The 27,468-nt window shown below is 38.2% G+C and overlaps 1 protein-coding gene across 1 annotated transcript in view; it reads left to right on the forward strand.

The window, feature by feature from the left end:
• Positions 1-402: 402 nt before the first annotated feature.
• ZSWIM2 (zinc finger SWIM-type containing 2) overlaps positions 403-27,468 on the forward strand; it is a 34,125-nt gene continuing 7,059 nt past the window's right edge. Inside the window, exons 1-7 of the mRNA XM_059168659.1 lie at positions 403-686; positions 1,918-1,994; positions 3,912-3,952; positions 9,522-9,732; positions 16,844-17,095; positions 19,673-19,757; positions 20,431-20,543. Of these exons, the coding sequence (XP_059024642.1) occupies positions 522-686; positions 1,918-1,994; positions 3,912-3,952; positions 9,522-9,732; positions 16,844-17,095; positions 19,673-19,757; positions 20,431-20,543 (944 nt within the window). The 5' untranslated portion in view covers positions 403-521. The remainder of the gene's footprint in view (positions 687-1,917; positions 1,995-3,911; positions 3,953-9,521; positions 9,733-16,843; positions 17,096-19,672; positions 19,758-20,430; positions 20,544-27,468) is intronic.

A 27,468-nucleotide genomic window follows, 5' to 3' on the forward strand; every position in this document is an offset into this window, starting at 1 on the left:
ACCCGGGACGCAGCTCGGAGACGCGCCCCTGCACGCGGACCGTTTCGGGTCCGACGCGGGGCTCCGGGTGCCGTCGGGGGCGTCCTCTGGCCTCCGCACACCCGGAGCCCCTGGGAAGCGCCGGAGCGACACGAGGGCCCGACACGTGCCCGCGGGCTCCCGGGTGGACAACACAGGCCCCCCGATCCCGGCAGCGCGCGGAGCCCGGACGGCGGCGCCCGCGGGAACTCGGCGGCCCAGCCCGCGCGGAGAGCGGAAGGGCCGCGAGGCAGGGACACGGCGGTGGCTTCGGGGCCCTCGTCCAGCCCGTCTGGCGGGAGGGGCCCGTGCGCCGCGGCGGGGGGGGCGGGGAGCGGGGTCGGCCGGGGCGGGGCCGGCGGGGCGTGGGACGTCAGTCTGGGCTTGGCGCAAGGCGCGCCCGGAAACCGGGGACCGCCGCCGCTGTCACTGAGGCGACCAGCGCGTGCGGTTGCTATGGAGACGGCGCCGCGGAGAGGGCCGCTGGGCCGCAGCCGGGTGGGATGCCGCGCCGGGGCCCCGGAGCCCCAGGAAGGCGGAGACACGTGAGCGAGCGGTTGCGCGGGCGGCAGGAGCAGGCGCTGAGCAGCCGCATGTACCTGCTGCGGGAGACCGGCCCCACTGGCTTCCTGCTGCGGGAGGACGCGCCGGAGGGCGGCGACTTCCGAGTGAGCGCGCCCCGCGTCCCGCTCCCGCCCCGCGTCCTGCTCCCGCCCCGCGCCCCGCCTGCGCCCCGCGTCCTGCTCCCGCCCCGCGTCCCGCTCCCGCCCCGCGCCCCGCCTGCTCCCCCCTGGCCACCCCTGCAGTCCCCCGGCCGCCCGCACGCCCCCGCACGCCCCGGTGAAGCTCCGTCCTGCGCGTCGGGACCCCGGCCGGGCCGGTCTCCAGCTCCAGATAAGGGGCTGAGACGCGGGGTCCGCCGGCAGGCGACGGTCCCGGGGGTCCTGGCGCCGTCACTCGGAGACCCACGACCTGCCCGCACCCCTGACGCGGACCGGAATGACCCGGGCGCTGCGCACTCGGCGGCCGCTGGGCTCAGGAAGACCCGCTCGTGCGCGCTCGCAGGGCCGCGCCCAGAACGCTCGGTTTGCGGTGGAGACAGCGTGTCCGTGACCGTGTCCGTGTCCGCGTCCTTGACCGAGTCTGTGACCGTTTCCGCGTCGTGTCCGCGTCCCTGTCGGTGTCCGCGACTGTGTCCGTGACCGCGTCCGTGTCCGCGACCGTGTCCGTGACCGTGCTCGTGTTATGTCCGTGTCCTGATCGTGTCCGCATCCACGACCCCGTCCGTGCCTGCGTCCGCGTTATGTCCTCGACCGTGTCTGTATCCGCCTCGTGTCCGTGTCGTGTCCGCGACAGTGACCGTGTCCCTGTCCATGTCCGCGTCCTCCACTCGGGCCGCTCTCAGCGCCGTGGCCCCACCCCCAGGGCCGAGTCAGGAAACGCACATTCTGTGTCCTGCGCTTTCCGGACTGAGTGCGAGTCACCGGCCCCTTTCAGACACCATCTGTCCCCTCTGTCCCTCCTGTTCCTCCTGTCCCTTCCGTCACTTCGTCTCTAAGAACGCTGTCATGCATCCGTGTCCGTCCGGGGCAGACTCGGTGAACGCGTCTTCTCCATAAGATGTGATGCGGGTGTAGACGCACCAAACAGCAGAAACCCAGCGTGGGCTGGTCCTCGGCAGGACACGGCGGCCTTTTCCAGGAGAAATTTCCCATGGGCGGCCGGGGTGTGGGTCCCCGAGTCCCGACCGGCACAGTCCGTCGAGACCAATAGCGCGCGGAGGCCTGGGCTTGAGCGGCTCCCGAAATCCCACTCGCGCCTGTGACCCGTTAGATTAATTTTATTCTGGTTCCAAAAATTAACCGAGGGTTTCTCCTAAAGATGCATTTTCCTTTAAAGGTGTTTTTAGGGAATCCTCACGTCTGCAACTGCGCCACGTTTCTGGAGGGCGGGGAGCTCTGCAAGCACATCTGCTGGTGAGTGACTGCGAGGTGCACCTGTTCTCCCCGCGGGTGCCCAGGACAGGGGGTCGGTCCTGGGAGGGTGTGACCGTAACATGGCTACAGTGTTGCAGTGTGCTGGGCGGTATTTTATTTCATTCTGAAAATGAAGTGAGGTTTAACTTGAGAAACACCCTACCACCGCCGCAAGGTTTAAATGTTAAATGTTTCTGGTAAGAAAAAAGTCACTTCCTAGGGTCTCCTTGTGTACAGATGTGAAATCTAACTATGAAGAAAAAGAAAAACCTCCGTGATTCCCATCACTGACGGTGATCATGTTCTCACTACAGAATTCCTATTTGCTGTCAGTTAAAAATAAACCTCCAAATACATTTTATTTTTATTCTTTCTAATGATGCATTGTTTTCTTTGTAAATGCAGTACAAATTATTTAATAACAAATTCATTATAATTTTCTTCATTATGATATACTTTTAATCTGTTATTTTTGTTTTCAATATGCATGTTACTATGAATCTTTGAAGATAGTAGGACTCCACTGAGGATTGCTTCCAACAAATTTGAAATTTTTCCTCTAATGTCAGAATCTGTTTGTAGGGGAGTCCCAGAAATGGAAATTTAAAAAAGCTCTTTCCATTTAGTGGTTAGAAAGAGTTTGCAATTCTTTCCATTCCTTCCATTTTTTTCATTCTTTCAACTTATTTTGTTTTACTCATCTATATACAAACAAATCATAAATTATATTATTATAGAAAGTTTGATATTTGAGAGTAAAAAAAAATTGAGAGTAAAATAAAAAATTAAGCAGAGTTTATATCTTGCGTATCTGTCATTTCCAATACTTTTAGTTACCAAGTTTTTGTTGTTTCCTTTTATCAGTTTTTATTCAGCATTGCTAACACAATTTGCTGTAGTTAGCATGGAAGATATAAAATATGGTCCTTTCAAAACTTGTAGTTTGGTTTTATTATTAAAAATAATAAATTACATTTATTAAAATAGGTTTTTTTCATTTTTTATTTAGTGCTAGCTTCCTCAGGGCAAGGGCTTTCTGTTCTCATTTTTATGTAATGTAACTCATTTTTAAAAATATATATACCAGGGCCACCTGGGTGGCTCAGTGGGTTGAAGCCTCTGCCTTTGGCTCAGGTCATGATCTCAGGGTCCTGGGATCAAGCCCCACAAGGGACTCTCTGCTCGGTGAGGAGCCTGCTTCCCCCTCTCTCTCCTTGCCTTTCTGCCTGCTTGTGATCTCTGTCAAATAAATAAATAAAATTTTTAAAAATAAATTAAATAAAAAAAATATATATATATATATAAAATAAAAATTTACCAAACTAAATGGAAATATGATTCAAGTATTTAATATACAGTGTATTTAATATATTTATGTAAGAATTTCCTTTGTTTTTCTCACTTTTTAAAAAAGCCATATTCCATTTTAATTGGTGATATTTGAAGTGTTTTTATTATCGTACATTAAAGTTATATATGGAGGAAAACAGTCATTTGGTATGCTTCAGAAAATTATTCCATTTTCAGGAGTAAGCAACCTGTAGAGCAGCTTAAAGGAAGTACTATGAATACCTCTGTTCCCTCACTGACTGTCTCTGTGAGCAGCCATACGTCCTGAAGAAATGCATGAACTCCCTCTGACAGATCTCTTTTATAAATGTCGTTTATTTTCATTTATCATACTTCTTTCACATATGCTGACTGTAAAACATGTATTTACTATCTTTTGCATGAGTTTTTTTTTATCTCAGTATAGTTAACATATTTAACTACTATTATAACAGAAAACTGATGAGTATTAAGTTTATTTATAAATTTTATAATGCTATTCCTGTCTTAAGATTAAAACAAAATATTTATTTTTCAGTTGTATCAGAAATAAATGTTTTATTTTGGTTTTCTGTCTGTGAATATTAGGGTCTTGTTGAAAAAATTCAAACTTCCAAGAACTCATGAATGTAAGTTGTGTTTTTTTCTTTTATTTTTTGAAGTTAACAATTTTGGTGATTTTTTGTTTGGACATAGTCTAAATTTAAAGAATTCTTTTCCTAGACAGTCTAACAACTAGCTATAGCTCCATTTGTTACATTTAAGACAGTTGAACATTTTTCTTCCTTAATTAAAAAATGTAACTTTATATGTCATATCAAATTCAGTGGCATTTTATTTAAAAAGGGGTGAAACAATGGCCAGTTATTCTGAAGCCAATATTCCCCTTTTGTGTTCTAAGTAAAGATTCACATACAATTATTATAATTACAGGAAAAATAAGAAATGTAATTTTTAGATCCCATCAATAGACAATTAACATGGTACATGATTTCATTAAAAAGGTCTCCTGACTGAAATTTGTATGGAAAAAAATATATATAGATATATTTAAAAATCTATAAATATATATTGTTAAGAATAAAATAGTTTTATGTCAACACTGAAATTGAGCTTAGAGTATAGCATATAGTTGTGTAACTTTAAGTTCTGGAACTAAAGAACTAACTTTTAGTTCTCAGAACTAAAAGAGAAGGAAAAATAATTTTGTTACAGGTCATTTGGATTTGTAGATTTTATAAAAAAAGATATTGTTGTTAGGGACTTGCTTCTGTAGCCATGTAGTTACTTGGCCTATCATAGACCCACCTAAGAATTGCAATAACATTTTAAAATTTATTAGTGGATGTTTATAATGATAATAAAGAAAGTAATAATCAGTTTTCAGTTTTTTAGTTCTAAGAGTACTGGTTTTACTAGCCAAGTTTAATTCCTCCCAACTGTCATATAAGCACATTATAATAAACATTTAACAGTTGTGCTAGATAAATTAATGTTACTGTTTCACACGCATTTTTCTTTTGTACTCTTCCCCCACTTTACACGTTCTTTCAGAAATGTCCCCATTCTCTGTGGCTGCTGTTACCTCTCTAGCAGTGATGTCAGCATCTTCTCAACAGAGCAGTATCTCCACCTGACTTCAGGGCACCTCAGTTTTGCAAGACCCACAGGCATTTTAAATACTAAATTTCTCCCCATCTGTGCCCCCGTCTTTATGCCCTACCTCATATGTCAGCTTTCTTTAGTCTCCAAAATGAGAAACCATGGGTTCTCCTGATTTCCTCTCTTAATTTCTTCCCTCATCTCTCTATCACTCTTAAATCCTGCTTCCGTGACACCCTCCCTTCGTCTCAGCGGAGTTCTCGTCTGTCCGTCCGCACGTTTGTCTGTCTTCACAAGCCCTGCGTCGCATTCCTCGGAGCCCCTTTCCTTGCCTGCACTTTGCTGCTGCCTCCTTCACACTGGAGACTTAATTCTCTACATTGTGTTCTCTCCAATCCCTTCATGCACGATGATTAGTTTCTGTGAAACCATACATATCGTTTTCTTTAGTATTTCTTCGCTCTGTATCCACCTGACGTCAGATGGTCACATCCTCTCCCATTTCATCTGCCCAGTTTGAGATCATTTTCATGAGCTTCTGTGCCAGTGCTGTCCAACAGAAATGGGATGTAAACCACATGTGTAATTTTCTAGTAGCTGCACTACAAAAAATAAGAAGAAATAGGGAAAATTAATTTTAATATGTTAATTTAATCCAATGCATCAAAATATTGTCATATCAACATGTTATCAGTGTAAGAATTATGCGATTTTTTATACTGTCCTCAAGTCTAGTGTGTATGTTATCCATACAGAGCATCTCATCTCAGATACTGTTTTCAACCGAAAAAACTTATCCGCATTTAGATTTCAAAAAGTAGTCAGTTGGAAAAAAGATTCATGTGATACCTGAATCGTTACAAACATACTTACAAATTTTTTAGTAACTATCAATTATCGGTTTTCAACTTAAATTTAAATGAAACAAAATTAAAAATTTAGTTTTTCAGTCACATGAGCCACATTTCAAGTGCTCAGTGGCCACATGTGGCTAATAGCCAGCTACTCTATTAGTGCGGCTCTACAGCACTGAACTTGGCAAGTAGTTACCATACTGTGTATTAGCCAGGAGCCTCTGCTAGGTACTTTTTATAAATCAAAACATATGAATACCAACATTTATGGATTTTTTCATTTACAAAAATAGTGATTTCATATGGACCAGCGTAATACTTATATTGTGTTATCCTTTGTATGTCTTGAAGACAGAAACCATGTTTTGTTCCTTTTATAAATATTGGTCTACAATAGGGAATTCTTTAAATGTTTAACCCTATACATCAATTTTGAAAAATGAATACTTCCTACTAAAAGATCTTGTATATCTTTTATATTTAAAAGGAGTTTTGGGCGCCTGGGTGGTTCAGTGGGTTAAGCCGCTGCCTTCGGCTCAGGTCATGATCTCAGGATCCTGGGATCGAGCCCCGCATCAGGCTCTCTGCTCAGCAGGGAGTCTGCTTCCTCCTCTCTCTCTCTCTGCCTGCCTCTCTGCCTACTTGTGATCTCTCTCTCTGTCAAATAAAGTAAACAAAATCTTTTAAAAAATTTAAAAAAAAATCTTTATAAAAGGAGTTTTAATCAACATTGAGAAAATCCTATTTGCACATCAATAAAATTTATAATGTAAATGAAAGCTAGAGCAAACATACATAAAAATTAAAGTAACTTAAAGGAGGCTATAAATATTTATTATGTAAAATATGTACATAATGGAGGAGATGGTTAGGAGTAATGGGGCAAGAGTGTTTTGAATATCATTCCTAGATTCTCCTAAAACATATCAGGAAACTATTATTTGTACACTCATCCTGCATATCAAAAACATGAGACTTTTTTTTTTTGAAGACTTACAAAGATGATTACCCAGGAATTTTATATTAAAGATACCAGTTTTTTATATCAGACCAAACCTTTATTTATCACCCAATATTTCTATTCTTTCCTTTGATAGTTTGTTTTTTTATAGGGAGCTGAGGGACAAATAACTAAGAGTCAAAATTTATCCTTCTCTTCATTTTGTAAATGTTGGCATTAGAGAAACTGAGTTTATTCAACTCCCCTCTTCTTTTATAAAGGAGATTCTGAAGGTTCCACGGCTGACAGCAGACAGACGCGACGTGTAAACCGACTTCCTGAGCTCTTCCCTTCTCCCTTTCTCTTCTTATTTTTGTCTAGAGATGCCATCTGTTCCTTTTTTAATTAAATACGTACAAAAAAAATAAGAACCACATTTAAGGATTTTTTTTTTGTAATTCGCATTACAAAGATAAAACCCTTTTATACTTTCTTACTTCCTTTTTGAGTTTGTATTTATGTCTGCCTAATACTCCATGGGGATTCTGTCTTCTGCCTTCATCACACACTGTTACTTTATAAATATTTTCAGTGCTATGTAATCTCTGTAATTAAAGTCATCGATGGCTAACATTATTTCACTGAATATGGTGTATCAGAATTTAGTTAACATTCTTCTATTGTTAGTCATTAAATTTATTTCTAACTACTTGTTATATTCTTTGTACATGATGTTTTCTCTTCTTCCAATTGGATCTTCGGCCTAAAGTCTCAGTAATTGGATTTTAGATTAAAAGTATTAATATTTTTATGTCTGCCACCCACATGTATTACAAGATTGGTCTTGAAAATACCTTTGCTGGGACTCCTGGGGGGCTCAGTCATTTAAGCGTCTGCCCTCAGCTCAGGTCATGATCCCAGGGTCCCAGGGCGAAGCCCTATATCACCCTCTCGCTTCTCCCTCTGTCTGCCTTTCCCACGGCTTTTGCTATCTCTCTCTCTTTGACAAATAAAGAAGTAAATCTTTAAAAAAATAAATAAATAAAATGCTTTTGTTGATTGTAATTTCCACAATTTATCAATTTTCTGCTAGTTTTGCTTTGGGATTCATGTTTAGGTCATATTATTACTTAACCATATAATGAAAGACATGAACAAAATACTTAAGTCCCCAAAGAAAATAATTTAAAAATATGAAGATATACTTTGTAATGTTAATAATATTTCTATAGTTTTATAAAAAAAGGCTATCATACAAAACATGGAACAGTGCCAGATACAAGGTTCATTATAATCTATTTATTCCTACTAAACTTAAATAAGAGAACAGTTTCATTCTCCCATACATCTAACGTATCCTTAGAAGATCTAAAATGCCTTCATATAACTTTTGTAAATACAAAAAGAAATAACAGAAGGGAAACACCATTTCATGTATCTGTCACTGCCTGTTCAGTAACAATGTTTATTCTGTCTGTGCCTCCTTTGTATTTCACTTCACTTTTCTTTGAACATCTCCCATTGCCTTCTGATAAGGTTCGCTTTCTCACTCTTCTTTGTAAAAGAATACTCTTTCATGGTCTCATACGTTAATTTTTCCAAATTATCTCAGAAGAGCTTGTTTCTCCCTTGCATTTTCCAGTTCATATTATACCGCATAGGACAGTTTATGACCAGCTCCTCTTACGAGCTTTTATGTTTCAGTAATTCTGCTGCTTTAGAAAATATTTATTCCCTAAAGCACAATTTTTGGTCTTTGTTTTCCTCCCCATTTTTTTAGAGTGCAGATGTCACTCTGTCTCTGTGACAAATAGCCTTCATCCTCCAAAGTAATGGGAAATTAGAGTACATTAACCTGTTAATTCCACCTCCACCCCACCTCATACATGGAGCAGAGATTTCTGTATTGAAATGTGCCTGTGATGTTTTCAGTATTTTTCGTGTTTAATTGGGAGACTTCCCAGAGAAATTAATCTTTTCATTATCTTGTAAATATTTTTAAAATGTATTTTTGTAAAATGAATAGATGTATAAAATGAATAGAATTCAGGGGCACGGATAACAGATGTCATTTGAATTATGACATGTTAAGAAATGAGAAACGGAAGAGCGCCTGAGATCGGCCAGAGAATAAAGAATCTGGGATCAAAGCTGTATATATTAGAAAATAATTTCTTATAAAGACAGCAGGGTAGAGAAAATTCATAATTCAAAGAATGCACATCCCAAGGTTATAAGCTGCATAGCTCATAATAGATTGTCCTGAGGAATACTCACCAAATCTGTGACAGATGTGGCTACCAAGACACTCTCGTAGACACAATTGAGTCTCGCTCTCCTGTTACCCGTTCATCCGTTATTCACGTATAGATAGTGACCCTACTGACCACCCAGCTATCCCTGCTTCCCTTTGATGTCTTTATGCCCATTTCTTCCGATTATATGTTGATGAAATATTTTTATGGGCAAGTTGAACAGATCAAAGTGTAGGACATGATTATGACACCAATCCAAGCATGAGCGCTATCATATAATCAATGCAAAAGCTTTATAAAGTGCAGTATTTGCACTGACTCTTCTCAGTTATGAGAAAAAAAGATGACTTCCGTTCTTTTTATAAATGACTCTTTCCTGACCTTTTGGTTCTGAAAAATACAAAAAGTGGTAAATGCAGGTATAATGATTCAATCAAAACTATCTTTCTGATATTTGAAAGAAAATTCTCATTTTTAGTATAAATGATTACTTTTCTGTATCTCTAATTTTGCCATTGAATTTTAATACTTTGGAATTTTTCACTAGCTGCTTTGCAGTTAGGTCTCGTGGAAGGAGAAATCAGTGACTTGCTTCGAGGGATACATCGAGTTCAAACTCCCCAGCAAGAAACTATTGATGAAACTGTGCGTATTGAAGAAGATGGCTACATTAAACAGAAGGAAATTGATTCAGAGGATATCTGCCCAATTTGTCAAGAAGGACTTTTAGAGAAAAAGCTTCCTGTCACATTTTGCAGGTGACATGATTTTTTCTTTTCTATTGAATTATAACTAAAACATAGCATTTTGTTAGCTTCAGGTGTACCCTATAATGATCCAGCAGTTCTGTGCATGACTTAGCACTCGTCACCATAAGTGGATTCTTCATCCTCTTTGTCTGTTTCGCCCATGCCCCGACTCACCTCCCCACAGACAACCTCCCTCTCTCTGTATTTAGGAATCTGGTATTTGGGGCACCTGGATGACTCAGTGGCTTGAGCATCTGCCTTTGGCTCAGGTCATGATCCCAGGGTCCTGAGATCAAGTCCCATGTTGGGGGGGTGCTCAGCAGGGAGTCTGTTTCTCCCTCCCCACTCATATTCTCTCTCTCTCTCTCTCTCTCTCTCAAAAATAAATAAATAAGTAAATATCTTTTTTAGGAAAAAGGAGTCTGGTATTTTGCTTGTCTTCTTTTTTCTTTGTTCATTTGTTTCTTAAATTCCACATATGAATGAAATCGTGCAGTATTTGTCGTCCTCTGACTGACTTCACCCAGGAACCTGCCCTCTCGTTCAATCCACGTTGTCGCAAATGGCAAGTCTCGTCCTTCCAGTGTCGAGTCGTGTTCGTGTGTGTGTGTGTGTGCGCGCGCGCCACAGCTTCATTATCCTCTCGTCTACGGATGGACGCTTGAGTCGCTCTCACAACTGGGGTATTGTAAATATGCTGCATTAAGCATAGAGGTACGTTATCTTCTCGAATTCATGTTTTTGTTTCCCTTCAGTAGATTACCCTCAGTGGAATTACAAAGTCAAGGTAATTCTATATTTAATTTTTTGAAGAACCTCCATACTGCTTTCCAGAGTGGCTACGCAGATTTGCATTTCCGATGTGCAGGAAGATTCCTTTTTCTCCACACCCTCACCAGCACCTGTTATTTCCTGTGTGTGTGTGTGTGTTTCGGACGTTCGGACAGGTGTCCGCTGCATCCCGTTGTGGTTTTGATGCGCATTTCCCTGGTGGCTGGTGGTCTGGACCATCTCTTTGTGTGTCTGTCAACCATCTCTATTACTACTTTGGAGAAATGTCTATACAGATCCTCTGCCCACTTTTAATCAGATTATTTGGGGGGGTTGGTGTTGACTTGTGTAAGTTTTTTTATATATTTTGAATATTAACCCTTGTCTGATACACCATTGCAAACATCTTCCCCCATTCGGTTAGTTGCCTTTTGGTTTTGTTGATGATTTCCTTTGCTGTGCAAAAAGCATTTGATTTTTATGTAGTCCCGATAGTTTAATTTTGCATTTGCTTCCCTTGCCTGAGGAGACATGTGTAGAAAAACGATTTTATAATATCAAAGAATTTACTGTCTATGTTTTCTTTGGGGATTTTTATGGTTTCAGATTTCACATTTAGGTCTTTAATGCATGGGTCCAGTTTTATTCTTTTGCCTATAGCTGTCTGGATTTCCCAGCACCGTTTATTGAAAAAACTGTTTTTTTCCTCATTGTATATTCTTGCCTCCTTTGTTTTAGATTAATTAGCCATATAAGTGTAGGTTTATTTTGGGGCTCTCTCTTCTGTTCTATTGATCTGTATGTATTCTACTGTGTTGAGTACTTTAGCTTTGTTTATATCTTCACATTTGGAATTATAATACCTCCAGCCTTTTTTTACCTTCTCAAGTTTGCTTTGGCAATTTGAGGTCTTTTGTGATCCCATACAAATTTTAGGATTATTTGTTCCAGTTCTGTGAAAAATGCTGTTTGTATTCTGATAGAAATTACATTGACTCTGTAGGCTGCTTTGAGAAGTGTGGACATTTTAATAGTATTAGTTCCTTTGATCCTAGAATGTGGAGTATCTTTCCATTTGTTGTGTCATCTTTAATTTCTTTCATCAATGTTATATAGTTTCCAGAGTACAGGTCTTTCACTCCTTGGTTAAATTTATTCCTAAGTATTTTGTTCCTTTTAATGCAATTATAAGTGGGATTGTTTTCTTAATTTCACTTCCTGTAACTTCATCATTCGTACAGAGAAATGCAACTGATTTCTATATATTGATTTTGTATCCTGTGACCTTACTGAATTTACTTATTCTAGTATTTTTTGGTGGAGTGTGTAAGGTTCTCTCTATATAATATTATGTCATCTGCAAATGCTAAATGTTTTGCTTCTTTACGAATTTGGATGTCATATATTTATTTTTAGGCTGATTGCTGCGGCTGGGGCTCTGAGCTGTGCTGAATCAAAGTAGTGACAGTGGATATCCATATCTTGCTCTCGATCGTAGAGGAAGAGCTCTTAGTTTCTTACTATTGAGTGTGATTTCAGTGTGGGTTTTTCATATATGGCCTTTATTATGTTGAGAAATGTTACCTCCAAACCTATTTTTTTGAGTTTTTATCGTGAATGTATGTTGTACTTTGTCAAATCTTTTTCTGCATCTATTGAGATGATTTTTTTTTGTCCTAACTCTTGTTAATGTGATATATCATGTTGATTGATGTATGAACATCAAACCACACTTTTATCCCTGGAATAAACCCCACTTAGTTGTGATGAATCATTTTTTAATGTATTGTTTGATTTAGTTTGCCAATATTTCAGTGAAAATTTTTGCATCTATGTTCATCAGAGAGATTGGCCTGTACGTCTCTCTTTTTATATTATCTTTACCTGATGTCAGGGTGATGCTGACCTTGTAGAATGAATTTGAAAGATTTCTTTTCTCTTCCATTTTTTGGAATAGTTTGAGAAGAATAGATATTTCTTCCTCTTTAAATGTTTGGTAGAATTCAACCTGTGAAGCCATCTGGTCCTGGACTTTTCTTGGGAGTTTTTTGATTACTGATTGAATTGATCTGTTCAAATTTTCTATTTCTTACTGGAAGTAAATTCAGTTTTGGAAGGTGTTACGTTTCTAGGAATGTTTCCATTCCTTCAACATTGCCCAGTTTGTTGGCATACAATTTTTTATAACATTCTTCTATAATTCTTTGTATTTCTGTGCCATTGTATTTTTTTTCCTTCTTCATATCTGGTTTTATTTATTTGAGTCCTCTCTCTTTTTCTTGATGAGTCTGGTGAAAAGTTTATCAATTTTATTAATCTTTTCAAAGAACCAGCTCCTGGTTTCATTGATCTATTCTATCGTTTAAGGAGGGTTTTGTTGTTATTGTTTTGATTGGGTTTTTTTTTTTGTCTCTATTTCATTTCTTTCTACTTTAATCTTTATTTCCTTTATTCTGCTGGCTTTGGGATTTGTTCTTTTTCTATCTCCTTTAACTATAAAGTTTGTTTGAGATCTTTCTTGCTTTTTGAGGTATGTCTGTATTGTTATAAATTTATCTCTTTGATCAGCTTTTGCTTTATCTGAAAGATTTTGGACCATTGTGTTTTCATTTTTATTTGTCTCCATGCATTTTTTAAATTTCTTTTATATTTTGGTTAACCCACTCAATGTTTACTAACATGTTATTTCACCTCCATTTATTTGTGTTCTCTCCAGATTTTTTCTTCTGTTTCATTTCTAATTTAATACTGTTATGGTCAGAAAACATGCATGATACTATTTCAGTATTTTTTAATTTATTGAGACTTGTTTGTGGCCTAACATGCAGCCTATTCTGGACATTGTTCCATGTGTACTTGAAAAGACTGTATATTCTATTGTTTTTGGATAGAATGTGCTGAATATCTGTTAGGTCCGTCTGGCCCAATGTGTCACTGAAATCCACTATTTCCTTGTTGATTTTCCATCTGGCTGACTAACCCATTGATGTAAGCGGTGTATTAATGGCCCTTACTATTACTGTGTCACTGTCAGCTTCTTCCTTGAAGTCTGTTCATAGTTCCTTTATTTACTACTTCCGTGTTGAGAGCAAAAATACTTACAGTTGTTCTATCCGTTTGTTGGCTTGTTCCCTTTATCATTACGTACTGTCCTTTTTTTCTTGGTACAGTCTTTGTTTTAAAGTCTGTTTTGTCCAATGAAAGTATTGTTACTCTGGCTTTCTTTTCACTTTTATTTGCATGGTAAGTGGTTTTCCATCCCTTCATTTTAAGTCTGCATATATCTTTAGGTCTGAAGTGAGTCTCTTGAGCTTATCATGTAGATGAGTCTTTTTTTAATCCATTTACTCACCATCTTTTGATTGGAACATTTATTTCATTTACATTTAAAGTAATTATTGATATGTATATACTTATTGCCATTTTGTTACTTGTTTTATGGTTGTTTTCCTAGTTCTCTGTTCCTTTCTTCTTCTCTTGCTCTCTTCCATTGTGGTTTGATGGCTTCCTTTTGTGTTACGCTTGGATTTCTCTCTTCAGTTTTCTTTTTCTGTTTTAAAAATAATAATAATTATAATTATTATTATTATTATAAACATAAAATATATTTTTATCCCCAGGGGTATATATCTGTGAATCGCCAGGTTTCACAGCACTCAGAGCACTTCAGAGCACTCACCATAGCACATGCCCTCCCCAATGTCCTAACCCCGCCTCCTTCTCCCAACCCCCTCCCCACAGCAACCCTCAGTTTGTTTTGTGAGATTAAGAGTCACTTATGGTTTGTCTCCCTCCCAATCCCATCTTGTTTCATTTATTCTTCTCCTACCCTCTTCATTTATTCTATATCATGTGTAGTTTCTTTTTAATGCATGGTTGTCATTAGGTTCGTATATAACATCTTATGCATATAAAAGTCTGTATAAATGTATATCTAAGTTGGTCGCTGAAGTTTGAATTCAGTTGGGCCGTATTAGTGGCCGCACTGGATGCTTGTCCTCATCCTGTCTGTTGGGGCTGCAGGCACACTGAACTGCAGGGCACTCTCCTGTGTTGTCTCCTGAGAGGCTCATTGGTACATGGAGCCAGACACCAGAACACATGCCTACTTTCAGCCCCCCTTGTGACTGTCATCACACTGATCTGTATGCAGCCTGCCTTATCCCCTGAGAGGCTTTCATGGGTGGATGAGGCCAGAAGTTAGATCTCGTGCCTGCCCCCAGTCTCTGTGGCAGTGCTGCAACTGCACTGATGGGCCGGGCAGTCTCTGATCTGCCAGCCATAAGGGTTGGCTACAGGGACTGTGTGCACTGTGTGTGTAGTTATTTTTCCCTCTCCCCAGGGTGGGAATTACTTTGGAGTGGTACTGGTCCCTGCCAGGACTGCTTGTAGAGTGTGTTAGGCCAATAGCCACTTTTTCGGGACACTTGCTAAGTGGGGCAAGTTGGTTGGCGTGGCTCCACAGGATAATGTGGAGGCAGGAAACATTGTGATAGCAAAATAGGTGGGAAGAGTTTGTGCTGGCTCCAAAAAGCATCCAGCTGTCTAGCCTATGGGATGGGGGAGGATAGAAATGGCACTCATTAGCTCTTTAGTTCTTGGAGAAGTTTCCTAATGATTCTTGTCCCTCTGGGGCACGTTCTGAAATTAGTAAATAAATCTCCATAATACCCCAGGTGCTTTTAAAACTACTGCTTTTATGCTGTGTCCCAGCTTGGTTATATGTTATGCTGGCTCTTTAAGAGTGGAGACTCAGTTTCCTTTTGCCCTCTGGCTCTCCTGGAGCTAAGCCCCAGTGATTGTAAAAACTGGTGATGTTAAGTCTACTGGTTTTCAAAGCCAAATGTTATGGGGACTTGTCCTCTCAATGCAGACTCCCTGGGCCTTGGATACTCTTGTGAGGTCTGATGCTTCCACTTCTCCATGCTTGTGGTATCCCTCTCATTGGTGGTTGGTCTCCCCATGGGTTTAGTTCTTGACCCTAGCTCTGCTCCTCTTACACTTTTTGATGTTGCTCTCACTCTGTGATTAACTGTGAAAAGTCTGTTCTGCCAGTCTTCAGGTTGTTTCCGTGTTAATTGCACTGATGTGTTTATGTGTCAGTGTGGACGTCAGTATTGTGTCAGAACAAGGTGAGCTTAGGATTCTCCTATTTTGCCATCTTCCCAGCCTTCTGCACGCTTTTTTCTTTGGGTATTTAAAGCTTATGAAAAAAATTGTAATTTAAGATGTTTGTAATTGATTGTTATGAGACATGTTAATAGAGAAACAACAAAAAGCTTTACCTGTTGCTTAATTTATATTTAATTGGCCTTTTGTCCTAACATATCTGTTGTAAGAGGACCTGTTCTTATTCTGAGTATTTCTAGGCTACATTATAAAGGCTGAAAATAAAGATTTAACTCCGTTTTATTCCTCTTTCCACTTTAAGTTATTAAAGTAGGATAATTTTCACATTTTTATTTTATACACATGAATAGATAACATGGCTTAGATCATTTACAAAGAATTTTCTGAGAATAAAGATAGTACTTTAATATTATAAAAATTCTTTTCAGTGTGTCAAAATTCTATCTTTAAACCTAAGTAACTGAAATGTTCACCTATACACAAACACTTATTAAGTGTCATATTCATATTATTCTTGGAGGCCTTGCAAAACTGGACTTGAATATATGGGCAACCATTTCTTATTACATTTTTCATTTTCTTACTCCTGATTATTGGCCAAAATTTTCATCCATGTAGTTTTTCATATGGGTGCTTCTATTTCATATTTTTAAATTATTAACTATTTCCCAAAGTAGTATTTCTTTCAGTAGATATTTGCCAGGTACAACTACATATTGTGTGATTTCTAGAAAAATGAGGTGGTAACCCTGTTCTCAATGATGCTTTTTATTTAAAAAACAATACTTACTGTTACAATTTTTCCTTTTGTTAAGATTACATTTATTCCTCACTTTCTAAATGAATGACATTGGGGCCCCTTGCTGGCTCAGTCAATGCCGCGTGCAACTCTTGATCTCGGGGTCGTGGTTCAAGCCCCACACTGGGTGTAGAGACCAGTTAAAAATAAAATCTTAAAAAAAATGAAAAGTATTTTAATGATGCAAAATTGTTTAAACCACCATTTCATTGGAATGAGAAAAAATTTGTTAGGAATTCTAATGTATTAATTAAAGAATAGATTAAGTAGGTAGGTAAGATAGTGTTGGTGTGTATAATCAAGCTATATCTGGAAAATCAGTTCAGAATCTGTTTTTATAGGAAATAAAGGTGGTAGCGCAGAAAGTTATATTTATGTATATAACTTTGATGTATATAACTTTGATTTTATTTCAAACAGGTTTGGCTGTGGCAATAGCATTCATATAAAATGCATGAAGATCCTAGCTAATTATCAGGATAGGATTTCAGACACTTCTGTGTTGAAATGTCCTCTGTGTAGGAAAGAGTTTGCACCATTAAAACTTATTTTAGAAGAATTCAAAAACTCGAGCAAACTTGTGACTGCGGCGGAAAAAGAGCGGCGGGACAAACACCTTGGAATTCCGTGTAATAGCTGCAAACAGTGTCCGGTGGAAGGGAGATGCTATAAGTAAGTGTCCTTAGTCGGACTATAAACCTGCATTCTAGTTTTGTCTTTCACTTCCGGAAACTTGGAGCAGTAGGGCACTGATAGACCGCCTCTTCTGCAGAAGTGTGTGTGCCTTCAGTGATGGCTGCTCATGTCGGCTTTCCAGGCTGGTGGTTCATGCCAGCCCAGGACCTCGAAAATTCTGACTGTTTTATTTTCTTCACCTAGACGGAGATCCTGGCTTTGTTCTCCAGCTTTAGGGAGTCTAAGGTAGCACCCTGTCTCGGAAGCTCTGGACATAGACCTAAATGGGTTTCCTAATTCAGAGCCCTCAGCTTCTCTTTCCTTGAACCATCAGTGAGGTCATTACCAAACACTGCTAGGACTGAGCTAGGGGCACTGACTAGATTGACAGAATAGTTACTCAAGTTTCCCAAACTTGAAATTGCGATGAGTATAAGTTGTTTTTTTCTTTAATCCTCTACCTCAACAACAATAAGATAAATATTGAGAAAACAATTTTTATTACTTTGTAAGTAATCCCCAAACTTTCCCACAATTGCCACACTAAAACATCAATTAACTGTTATGCTTGGGAAATTTGTGTTTTAATTAAAGTTTTAGCTTAACTATGTTAAGAAAATATATCATTTTTTTCAGTCTTCCTAGAAATACATTATGATGAGCCCAATTAATATATTTTCAGAACCCTCTTATAAAACCATAAAACTTTTTTTGTCACTTCTATCAAAAAATGATAACTTCTCTGTTTTGAAGTGCTCTTTCCTCTATGTGTCACGTAGAACAAAATCAGCTGATCATTATTAAAAGTCTTTACTGGAAAATGACTGGCCTAAGAAGTCTCCAAAGGAGCCTTCTAAATTGAGGAAGAGGGGAGAACTTTTGTAGAGGCTTGGTGTATGTTCAGCTAGTGTCAGGAACATTGATTAAATAGAATTCCAGAAGGGGGAAGGACTCGATCTTTGGTTTTAGCAGCCGCTGTTCTCAGGAGGCGTGGATCCAAACAGTAAGGAGCTAACGTGACAGGTAGGACTGCAACGAGGCAGGAAGCGGCCACAGGGTAAAATTCTCAGTCTTCATTACGGCCCGTTCTTCAGATGATTAGTATGTGGCTTTAGTGCACTATTTCGAATCTTTCTTGTTTGTATTTCATGACTGATCGCGCTCCCTTATTATTCTGAGCTTTCCGACTGTGCTTTCTTCTTTGTGGATGATTCTTCTCGCTCCGTCTTGCACGGGAGGAAAAGCTTATCTATACCTTTCTAGCTTCTTTTAGTTGGCCTATTAATTTAACTGGCATGAGATAGATTAATAGCAGAAAAATAATTTTAAATCTGTTCATGTGGAAGCCTCACATTGGCATGGAAGTTTCAGAGACAAGCGGTTGAGGCTTTTAAGTCTGAGCTAAGAAGAGGGAGTAAGGGTCTGGGGCTTCAGAGGGAAAGGGGGCAACCCGCGGGAAGACGAGAAGAGCAAACGTGCGCCGGCCACCCAGAAACAGTGGGACACCAAGGGATCTGAGGAAGCAGGCCCTGCGGAGCTCCGTCCGTCTCACCAGACACAGCCCATGTTCTTGTAGCTATCTCGGTGAGAACTTGCTTTCTGGACCAGTCCTCTGTCTAAATTCCTTTAGGCAGTTGAGCGGGTGGCTGGGGTTGGGGGCGTAAAAATCTCTTCCTGAGTCCTTCAGGCCTTGATCTGCTTCAGCTCTCAGGATGCTCTGGTGGCACAAGCATTGCTCCAAACATGGGCTTTCTGCACTGTTGTGGGAAGAGAGGGAATAGATTCCCGTTTTCAAGAAGTATTGTAAGTACAGTTCTTTATGAAACAGTTGAAAACACTGGATAATCAAATGATAGAATGCCTAACAGGCTATAAATCCTGTAGGAATTTAGAGAGAGAAAGAAAAGAAAGCTAAGGTAGTAGGAAAAATCAAACGGACGCATATAGACAAAATAATGCCTCTCAGGTGTGTCTGTGTCCTCATGCTCAGAACAGACCTCTTAAGTTACGTGTCCTAGAGAAATTCAAGTTGCAGATGTAATTAAGAGTGCTGAATGCCTGCCCTTGAAATAAGAATATTCTTGATGGTCTGGACCCAGTGTCATCACTAAGGTGGTTAGGAGTGGACAGGGCGGGGGCTTAGTCAGAGGGAAATACGACTATGGAAGAAAGGCCCAGAGAGACAGAGCGTTGCCTGCATTGAAGACGGAGTAAGAGGCCACAAGCTGAGCCCAGGAAGGTAGAGAGACTCTAGGAAACGGAAAGGCAAGGAGGCACATCCCTGTGGAACCTCCGGGAACAAATGCGATCCTGCCGATCCCTGGATTTTAGTCCCTTGAGAACCATGTCAGACTTCTATCCTACAAAATTATGAAATAATAAACTTGCAATGATTAAGCTGCTAAATTTGTTGTAATTTGTTACAGTATTAGTGGGAAGCAAATATGGGTGAGATAATTTGGGCTTTTATCCAATTTGCCTAGTTCCCAGGGAATTTTGGCGGGAATTGTTCACCAAAACCATCAAACTAATTGGATTCATTTTCTTGTATGTCTTGTTCTTTTGTATTTTCAGGTGTACCAAATGTACAGAGTTCCACTTATGCCAGGAATGTTTTCCCAGCCGCTGTCACCCTCCTCACGCATTTACATTCCGTGAGGTGCTGCACCTTGAGTTTTATACTGTATTTCTATTTGTACTGCTTAAATCTGATTAAAATAAATCTAAGAATAATAAGAATAGATGATACTTTTTAACAGGGCTGATTTTTTAAAAATGAAAGCCTAAGACAAAGTTTTATGAGAACTTTTTTTCATAGGAACATACAAGGGAAGCAGCTATCATGCCGACAGTTTATAAAACTAACACAATAACAAACATCTGACGATAGTATGCATAAATATCTTAAATACAGGAATTACAGCCACTGAGTTTGAATATTAACTTCTAAAAAAAACTCGGTGTTTCAAACTGATATAACTTATTGACAACCAAGTATAGTTTAAAATTTCTTACATCAAAAATAATAAAATGTTATTACAATCATTTGAACTGTGCACTTAGAAGTGTCTCCTATTGCTTAATACTAATGCTAATTCTACCTATCACACAAGATAAAAATCCACAATTATCATTATTAATATTTGCCTTAAAAATGGTAGCTGTGCAATAGTATGTTAGACTCACTAATAATTTGTAAATTCTTAATGTTAAAAAAGGTGTATTTTTAAATAAGTCTTTGTTATTTACATTATGTTGATACACAACTAATTTTAATCCACAAAATTAAAATTTCCATGATTTTCAAAGTAACTTATTTTTACTTATTACAGAAGAGAAATCAAAGGTGGAAATCACTAGAAAAAGGATCAGATGAAATTGTAAAATATGCAGACATTAGAAATGAGAAAGAAGAAAAGATGCCACATTTTCAAGAAAAGCAAGGGTGAGATTTTCAGCGAAACTTACATTTCTTTTATGACTTGGGACATTTACATAATTTTTCAATTTGAGTAAGTTTTATTCATTCCTTTGTTCAGGAAATATGAATCATATGTTAACCCGATTATACAAGCAAAGAGGAAGGTTCTAGAGTCAGACTGCCGGAGTCCGGGCCTTGTACACTAACCCCAGGCTGGCTGTGTGACTTCTGGGCTGGTTACTTCACTTTCCTCTGCCACATACATTCCGTCTTTAAATGTTAATAATCATAAAACCGGACTCCTAAGAATTTTGAGTTACTACACAAAGCAAATATTAATACTTATTAATATTAATAAATAATATTAAATGAGTTAATACACAGAGCAAATATTCAAATAATTTTGTCTAGTATTATGAATCTCACCAGATTCTACTAGCTACAAGGCATATAGTAGTTCCCTCAGTAAATAAATGATTGTTTAAATAAACATAAAATTAAAACTGACAGTAAGTAAAAAAAAAAAAGCAGAGGGACTTGATATCTGCTTTGAGGTGACTGAGCCCCGGAGGAAGAGCATCTTTTCTTCCTCACCCCCACTTTCCCCAAATGGAGGAGATTTCTTAACTCGGACTGGGCTGTTTATCAGTGGATAGACCTCTAGGTTTCCTGTCATATTCTTCATTAAAGGGGATTACATGTGCTGGGTATTACTGACCTATTAGCTACATCATAAAACTATACAAAAGAGGTCAATTTGAAAGTATGAGATAAAATTAATTTTTAAAAAATAATTTTAGTGATTTATCCAAATAACAATTGTGCTTGTTCTCATTAACACAAACACACACATTTCTGTCAAACCCAATGCATGTTTAGTCACGTGCTGTGGGCACTCCACACACTTGAAGACCACAGTCTTGAAGAGCATAAAATACCTCGCAGGTGTAGAATAAGCCTATGTAAACGGTCTCCATCTCCATTTCCTCTGGCTCTGTCTAGTTACCACACATTAGAGTGACAAATTGTGTAACTAAAGGTTTTGAGTATATTATAGGTAGAAGCAAAAGAACATTAGGGTAGAAAAGCACGCTAGGTAGAGAAAGTGGAATAAATAAAAGGAGATAATTTCAAGATAAAGTATTTAAGTTATCACCTTAAATAATGAAAATACACTTTTTTTTTTTTTTAGTTGACAATTAGATGACCTTGGTAAAAGCAATTGCTGTAGTATGATGGACGTGTACCTGTAGAGTCATAAGATATGTAAACTTTTCTGAGAAATATAGGCATGGCTTTTTTTGTTGCACTTGTCTTAATTATACTTTATAGATACTGCATGTTTTACAAACTGGAGTTTTGTGATAACCCACATCAAACAAGTATATCGGTGCCATTTTTCCAACAGCATTTGCTCACTTCATGTCTCTGTATCATATTTTGGTAATTCTTGCAATATTTCAGACTTTTTCAGATTGTTAGTGTGTTTGTTACAGTGATCTGTGGTCTTTCACATTACTCCTGCAATGTTGTTTTCATGCCTGCTAATACAACATCCATTCTGCAACCCATGAATTCATGAATACTTTTGACTTTCAAATCTTATTATTTAAGAAATAAATTCTTAAAATTTTAATTCCAGGAGTTAAACACAGTGTTATGTTGGTGTCAGGTACACAATAAGTGATTCAGCAATTAGATACATTACTTGGTGCTCATCATGGTACGTGTCCTCTTAATCCCCAGCACCTACTTCCGCCCAGGAGCTACCATTTTGTTCCCGAGAGTGAAGAGTTTTTTAGTTTGTCTTTTTTCCTTTGTTCTTTGGTTTTCCTTGGTTTGTTTCTTAAATTCCACGTATGAGTGAAATGATATTTATTTTTCTCTGACTTATTTCACTTAACATTATAACCTCTACGTCCCATATTGCAAATGATGAATATTTCATTCTTTCTTATGGGTGAGTAATAGTCCACTGTGTGTGTGTGTGTGTGTGTGTACATGCACATGCATGTGTGTGTGCTTTTTCTTTGTCCACGAATCTATCAGTGGACATTTGGGTTGTTTCCATACTTTGGCTACTATAAATAGTGCTGCAGTAAACAGGGGCACATATATTCTCTCAAGTTAATGTTTTCATATTCATTGGGTCTGTATCCAGTAGTGTGATTACAGGATCATAGGGTATTTCTATTTTTAATTTTTTGAGGAACCTCCGTACTGTCTTCCACAGTGGGACTGCACCAGTTTGCATTGCCACAAACAGTACAAGATGGTTCCTTTTTCTCCACATCCTTTGCAACATTGGCTGTTTCTTGTATTGTTCATTCTAGCCATTCGGACAGGTGTGAGGTGATAGCCCATTCAGATTTTGATTTGCATTTCCCTGATGAGTGAGAGTGAGCATCTTTTCATGTATCCATTGGCCATCTGTAAGTCTTCTTTGAAGAAATGTCTGTTCATGTCTTCTTCTGCCCATTTTTAATTTTTTCTATTTTATTATTTTTTTAAGATTTTATTTATATAGGGAGTTGGGGAGGGATGGAAGGAGAGGGAGAGAATCCCAAGCACGCTCTGCACTGAGCCTGGAGCCTGACGCAGGGCTGGATCTCACAACCCAGAGGTCGTCACTTGAGCAGAAAGCCAAGAGCTGGAGGCTTAAGCAACTGAGCCACACAAGTGCCCCCTGCCCATTTTTTTTTTAGTTAGACTCTTTGATTTGTGTTGAGTTTTATAAGTTCTTTACATATTTTGGATACTAACTATTAATCAGATATGTCATTTGCAAATATCTTCTTCCATTCAGTATGTTGTCTTTAGTTTTGTTGGTTGTTTATTTGCTGGGCAGAAGATTTTTATTTTGATGTAATCCTAATAGTTTATTTTTTATTTTGTTTCTTTTGCCTCAAAGAAACATACCTATAGGGGTACCTGGTTGGTCAGTTGGTTAAGCATTGGACTCTTGATTTTGGCTCAGATCATGATCTCAAGATCATGAAATTGAGCCCCACATTAGGCTCCTTGCTCAGCATGGAGTCCACTGCAGATTCTCTCTAATGTCCCCCTTCTGTTCCTTCTGTCCCCCACCCCACATATACTCTCTCTCTTTCTCTCCAAAATAAGTATTTTAGAAAAAGAGAGAGAGAGAGAGAAGACATATCTAGAAAGATGCTGTTATAGCCAATGTCTGAGAAATTACTGCCTGTGCTCTCTTCTAGGATTTTTATGGTTTCAGGTCTCACATTTAGGCCTTTAATCTACTTCGAGTTGACTTTAGTGTATGGTATAAGAGTTTGGTCCAGTTTCATTCTGTCCATGTGGTTACGAGACACCATTTATCAAACAGACCTTTTCCCAGTGCATGTTCCTGCCTTCTTCTTGAAGATTCTTTGGCCATATAATTGTGGGTTTATTTCCAGATTTTCTGTTCTGTTCCATTGTCTATTTTTCTGCCAATACCATGCTGTTTTGATTACTACATCTTTGAAATACAACTTGAAATCTGGAATTGTGATAGCTTTAGCTTCTTTTTCAAAATTGCTTAGGCTATTCAGTGTCTTTTTTTGTTCCATTCAAATTTTGGGATTGTTCTAATTCTGTTTATATCCCTATAAAAATCTAGAAAAATGCATTAAGTCTGTAGATTGCTTTAGGTAGTATGGACATTTTAACAATATTTGTTCTTCCATGAACATGGAATGTCTTTCCATGTGTTGTGTCGTCTTCAATTTCTTTCTTCAATGTTTTACAGTTTTCACCTCCTGATTAAGTTTATTCCTAGGTATTTTTTTCTTTTTGGTGCACTTTTAAATAGAATTTTTCTTAAATTTTCTTTCTGTTGCTTCATTATTAGTGTATAGAAACGCATGAGATTGCTACATGATTTTGTATCCGGTGAACTTACTGAATCCTTTATAGGTTCTAGTAGTTTTTGGTGTTTTCTATATATTATATCTTGTCATCTGCAAATGGGGTTTTCTATATATTATATCTTGTCATCTACAAATAGTGGAAGTTTTGCTACTTCCTTACCTATTTGGATGTCTTTTATTTGTTTTTCTTCTCTGACTGCTATAGCTATTACTTTGTTGAATAAAAGTGGTGAGAGTGAACATCTTTTTTTATTATTATTCATTTGAGAGAGAGAAAGAGAGCATGAGAGGGGGAGAAGCAAATGGAGAGGCAGAAGCAGACTTCCCTGCTGAACAGGGAGCCCAAGATGACTCAATCCCAGGACCCAGCGATCATGATCTGAGCTGAAGGCAGACGCTTAACCATCTGAACAACTCAGGCATCCCAAGAGTGAACATCCTTGTCTTGTCCTGAGGAAAATCTCACAGCTTTTCACTATTCAGTTTGATGTTAGGTGTGAGTTTTTCATATATGACCTTTATTATGTTGAGATATGTTTCTTCTAAACCAACTTTGAGAATTTTTATTATAAATGGATGTTGTACTCAATCAAATGCTTTTTCTGTATATTGAAATGATCATATGATTTTAATCCTTCATTTTGTTGATATGATGTATGAGTTGATTGATTTGCATATATAAAACAATTCCTGCATCCCAAGAATAAATCCCACCGGAGCATGGTGAATAATCTTTGTACTGTATTGTTGCATGTCGTTTGCTAATATTTTGTTGAGAATTTTTACATCTATGTTTATCAGGGATATTGGCCTGTAGTGTTTTTTTTTTTTTTTTATAGTGATACTGCCTGGTTTTGGTATTATGGTAATCTTGGACTTGCAGAATGAATTTGGGAGCTTTCCTTCCTCTTCTATTTTTTGGAATAGTTTGAGGAGAATAGATATTACCTCTTCATTAAATGTTTGGTTAAACTCACCTGTGACACCACACTGCCCTGGACTTTGTTTTTTGGGGCATTTTTGTTTGTTTTATTTTGTTTTTATTACTATTCAATTTCATTGTTAGAGATTGGTCTGTTCAAATTTTCTATTTCTTCCTAATTTAGTTATGGGATGTTACGTTTCTACTAATTTATCCACTTCTTAGGTTGTCCAATTTGTTGGCATACAACTATTCATAATAATCTCTTCTAATTTTTTGTATTTCTGTGGTGTTGGTTTTTATTTCTCCTCTGTCATTTCTGATTTAGAGTCCTCTTTCTTTTAATGAGCCTGGCTAGGTTTATTAATTTTGTTGATCTTTTCAAAGAACCAATTGCTGGTTCATTGATCTGTTTTGCTGTTTCCTTAACTTCTATTTTGTTTATGTCTGTTCTGATATTTATTATTTACTTCCTTCTACAGGTTTGGGTTCTGGTCTTCTTTTTCTAGCTTATTTAAATGTAATGTTAAGTTGTTTATTTGAGATGTTTCTTGTTTCTTGAGGTAGGTCTGTATTGCTATAACTTTCCCTCTTGGAACAGCTTTTGCTGCATCTCAAAGATTTTCCACCATTCTGTTTTCCTTTTTCTCCATGTATTTTTTTTTAATTTCCTCTTTGATTTCTTGGGTAAGCCATTCCTTATTTAATAGCATGTTATTCAACCTCCATGTATTTGTGCTTTTTTCCAGATTTTTTTCCTGTGGTTGATTTCTGGTTCCATAGTGTTCTGGTCAGAAAAGATGCATGATAGAATTCAATCTTTTTTAATTTACTAAGACCCGTTTTGTGGTCCTATTATGTGATCTGTTCTGGAGAATGTTCCATATGTACTTGGAAAGAATGTGTATTCTGCTGTTTTAGGATGAAATATTCTGATTATATCTTTTAGACCTATCTGGCCCAATGTGTTATTCAAAGCTACTGCTTCCTTTTTGATTTTCTGTTTGTATGATCTATCCATTGATGTAAGTGAGGTGTTAAAGTCCCCTAATTATACTGCATTACTACCAATTATTTACTTTATGTTTGTTATTGGCTGCTCTATTTGGTTGCTCCCAAATGTTGGGTGCAAAAATATTTGTAATTGTTATATATTCTTGTTGGATTATTCCCATTATGATTATATAGTGTCCTTTGTCTATTATCACAGTCTTTGTTTTCAAATCGATTTTGTATGATGAAAGTGTTGCTACTCTGGCTTTATTTTCACTTACATTTGCATGATAAATGTTTTTCCATCCCTTCATTTTCAGTCTGCATGTGTCTTCAGGTCTGAAATGAATCTCTTGTATACAGCATATAGTTCTTGATTTATTATCCATTCAATTACCCCATGTCTTTCAATTGGAGTATTGTGTCCAAAGTAATTATTGAAGGTATGTATTGCCATTTTTCAACTTGTTTTATGTTTGTTTTTGTAGTTCTTCTCTGTTCCTTTGTAATCTTTCTCTCTTCTCTCAGGGTTTGCTGGCTTTCTTTAGTCACATACGTGAATTCAATTCTCTTTATTATTTGCATAGCTATAACTAATTTTTGATTTGTGGTTACCATTAGGTTTAAATATAATATCTTATGCATATAGTAGTCTATATTAAATTGGAGTCACTTCCGTTTCAACCCATTCTCAATGCACTGAATTTTTCTTCTCTCCCTTCTATATTTTAGGGATATGGTGTCATAATTTACATCCTTTTTTGTGAATTTCTTGACTGATATTTACAGATATACTTAATTTTACTGCTTTTTTGCTTCCTTCTTTTCTTACTCCTGCTTATGGCCTTTTCTTTCGATTCAAGGAGTCCCCTTTAACATTGCATATAGATCTAGTTTAGTGGTGATAAATTCTTTAACTCTTGTTTATTTGGGAAACTTTTTATCTCTCCTTCTATTCTGAATGATACCTTGCTGGAAAGAGTATTCTTGGCTGCAGGTTTTTTTTTTTTTTTTTTTTTTTTCCTTTTACCCTTTGTACATATTATGCCACTCACTTCTGGCCTGCAAAGTTTCTGTTGAAAAATCAGCTCATAGCCTTATGGGGATTCCCTTACATTAACTTATTAACTTCTTTCTTTTCTCTTGCTGCTTTTGAAATTAT

Source organism: Mustela lutreola, chromosome 3, assembly GCF_030435805.1.
Source record: "Mustela lutreola isolate mMusLut2 chromosome 3, mMusLut2.pri, whole genome shotgun sequence".
In the NCBI taxonomy this organism is placed as follows: Eukaryota; Metazoa; Chordata; class Mammalia; order Carnivora; family Mustelidae; genus Mustela; species Mustela lutreola.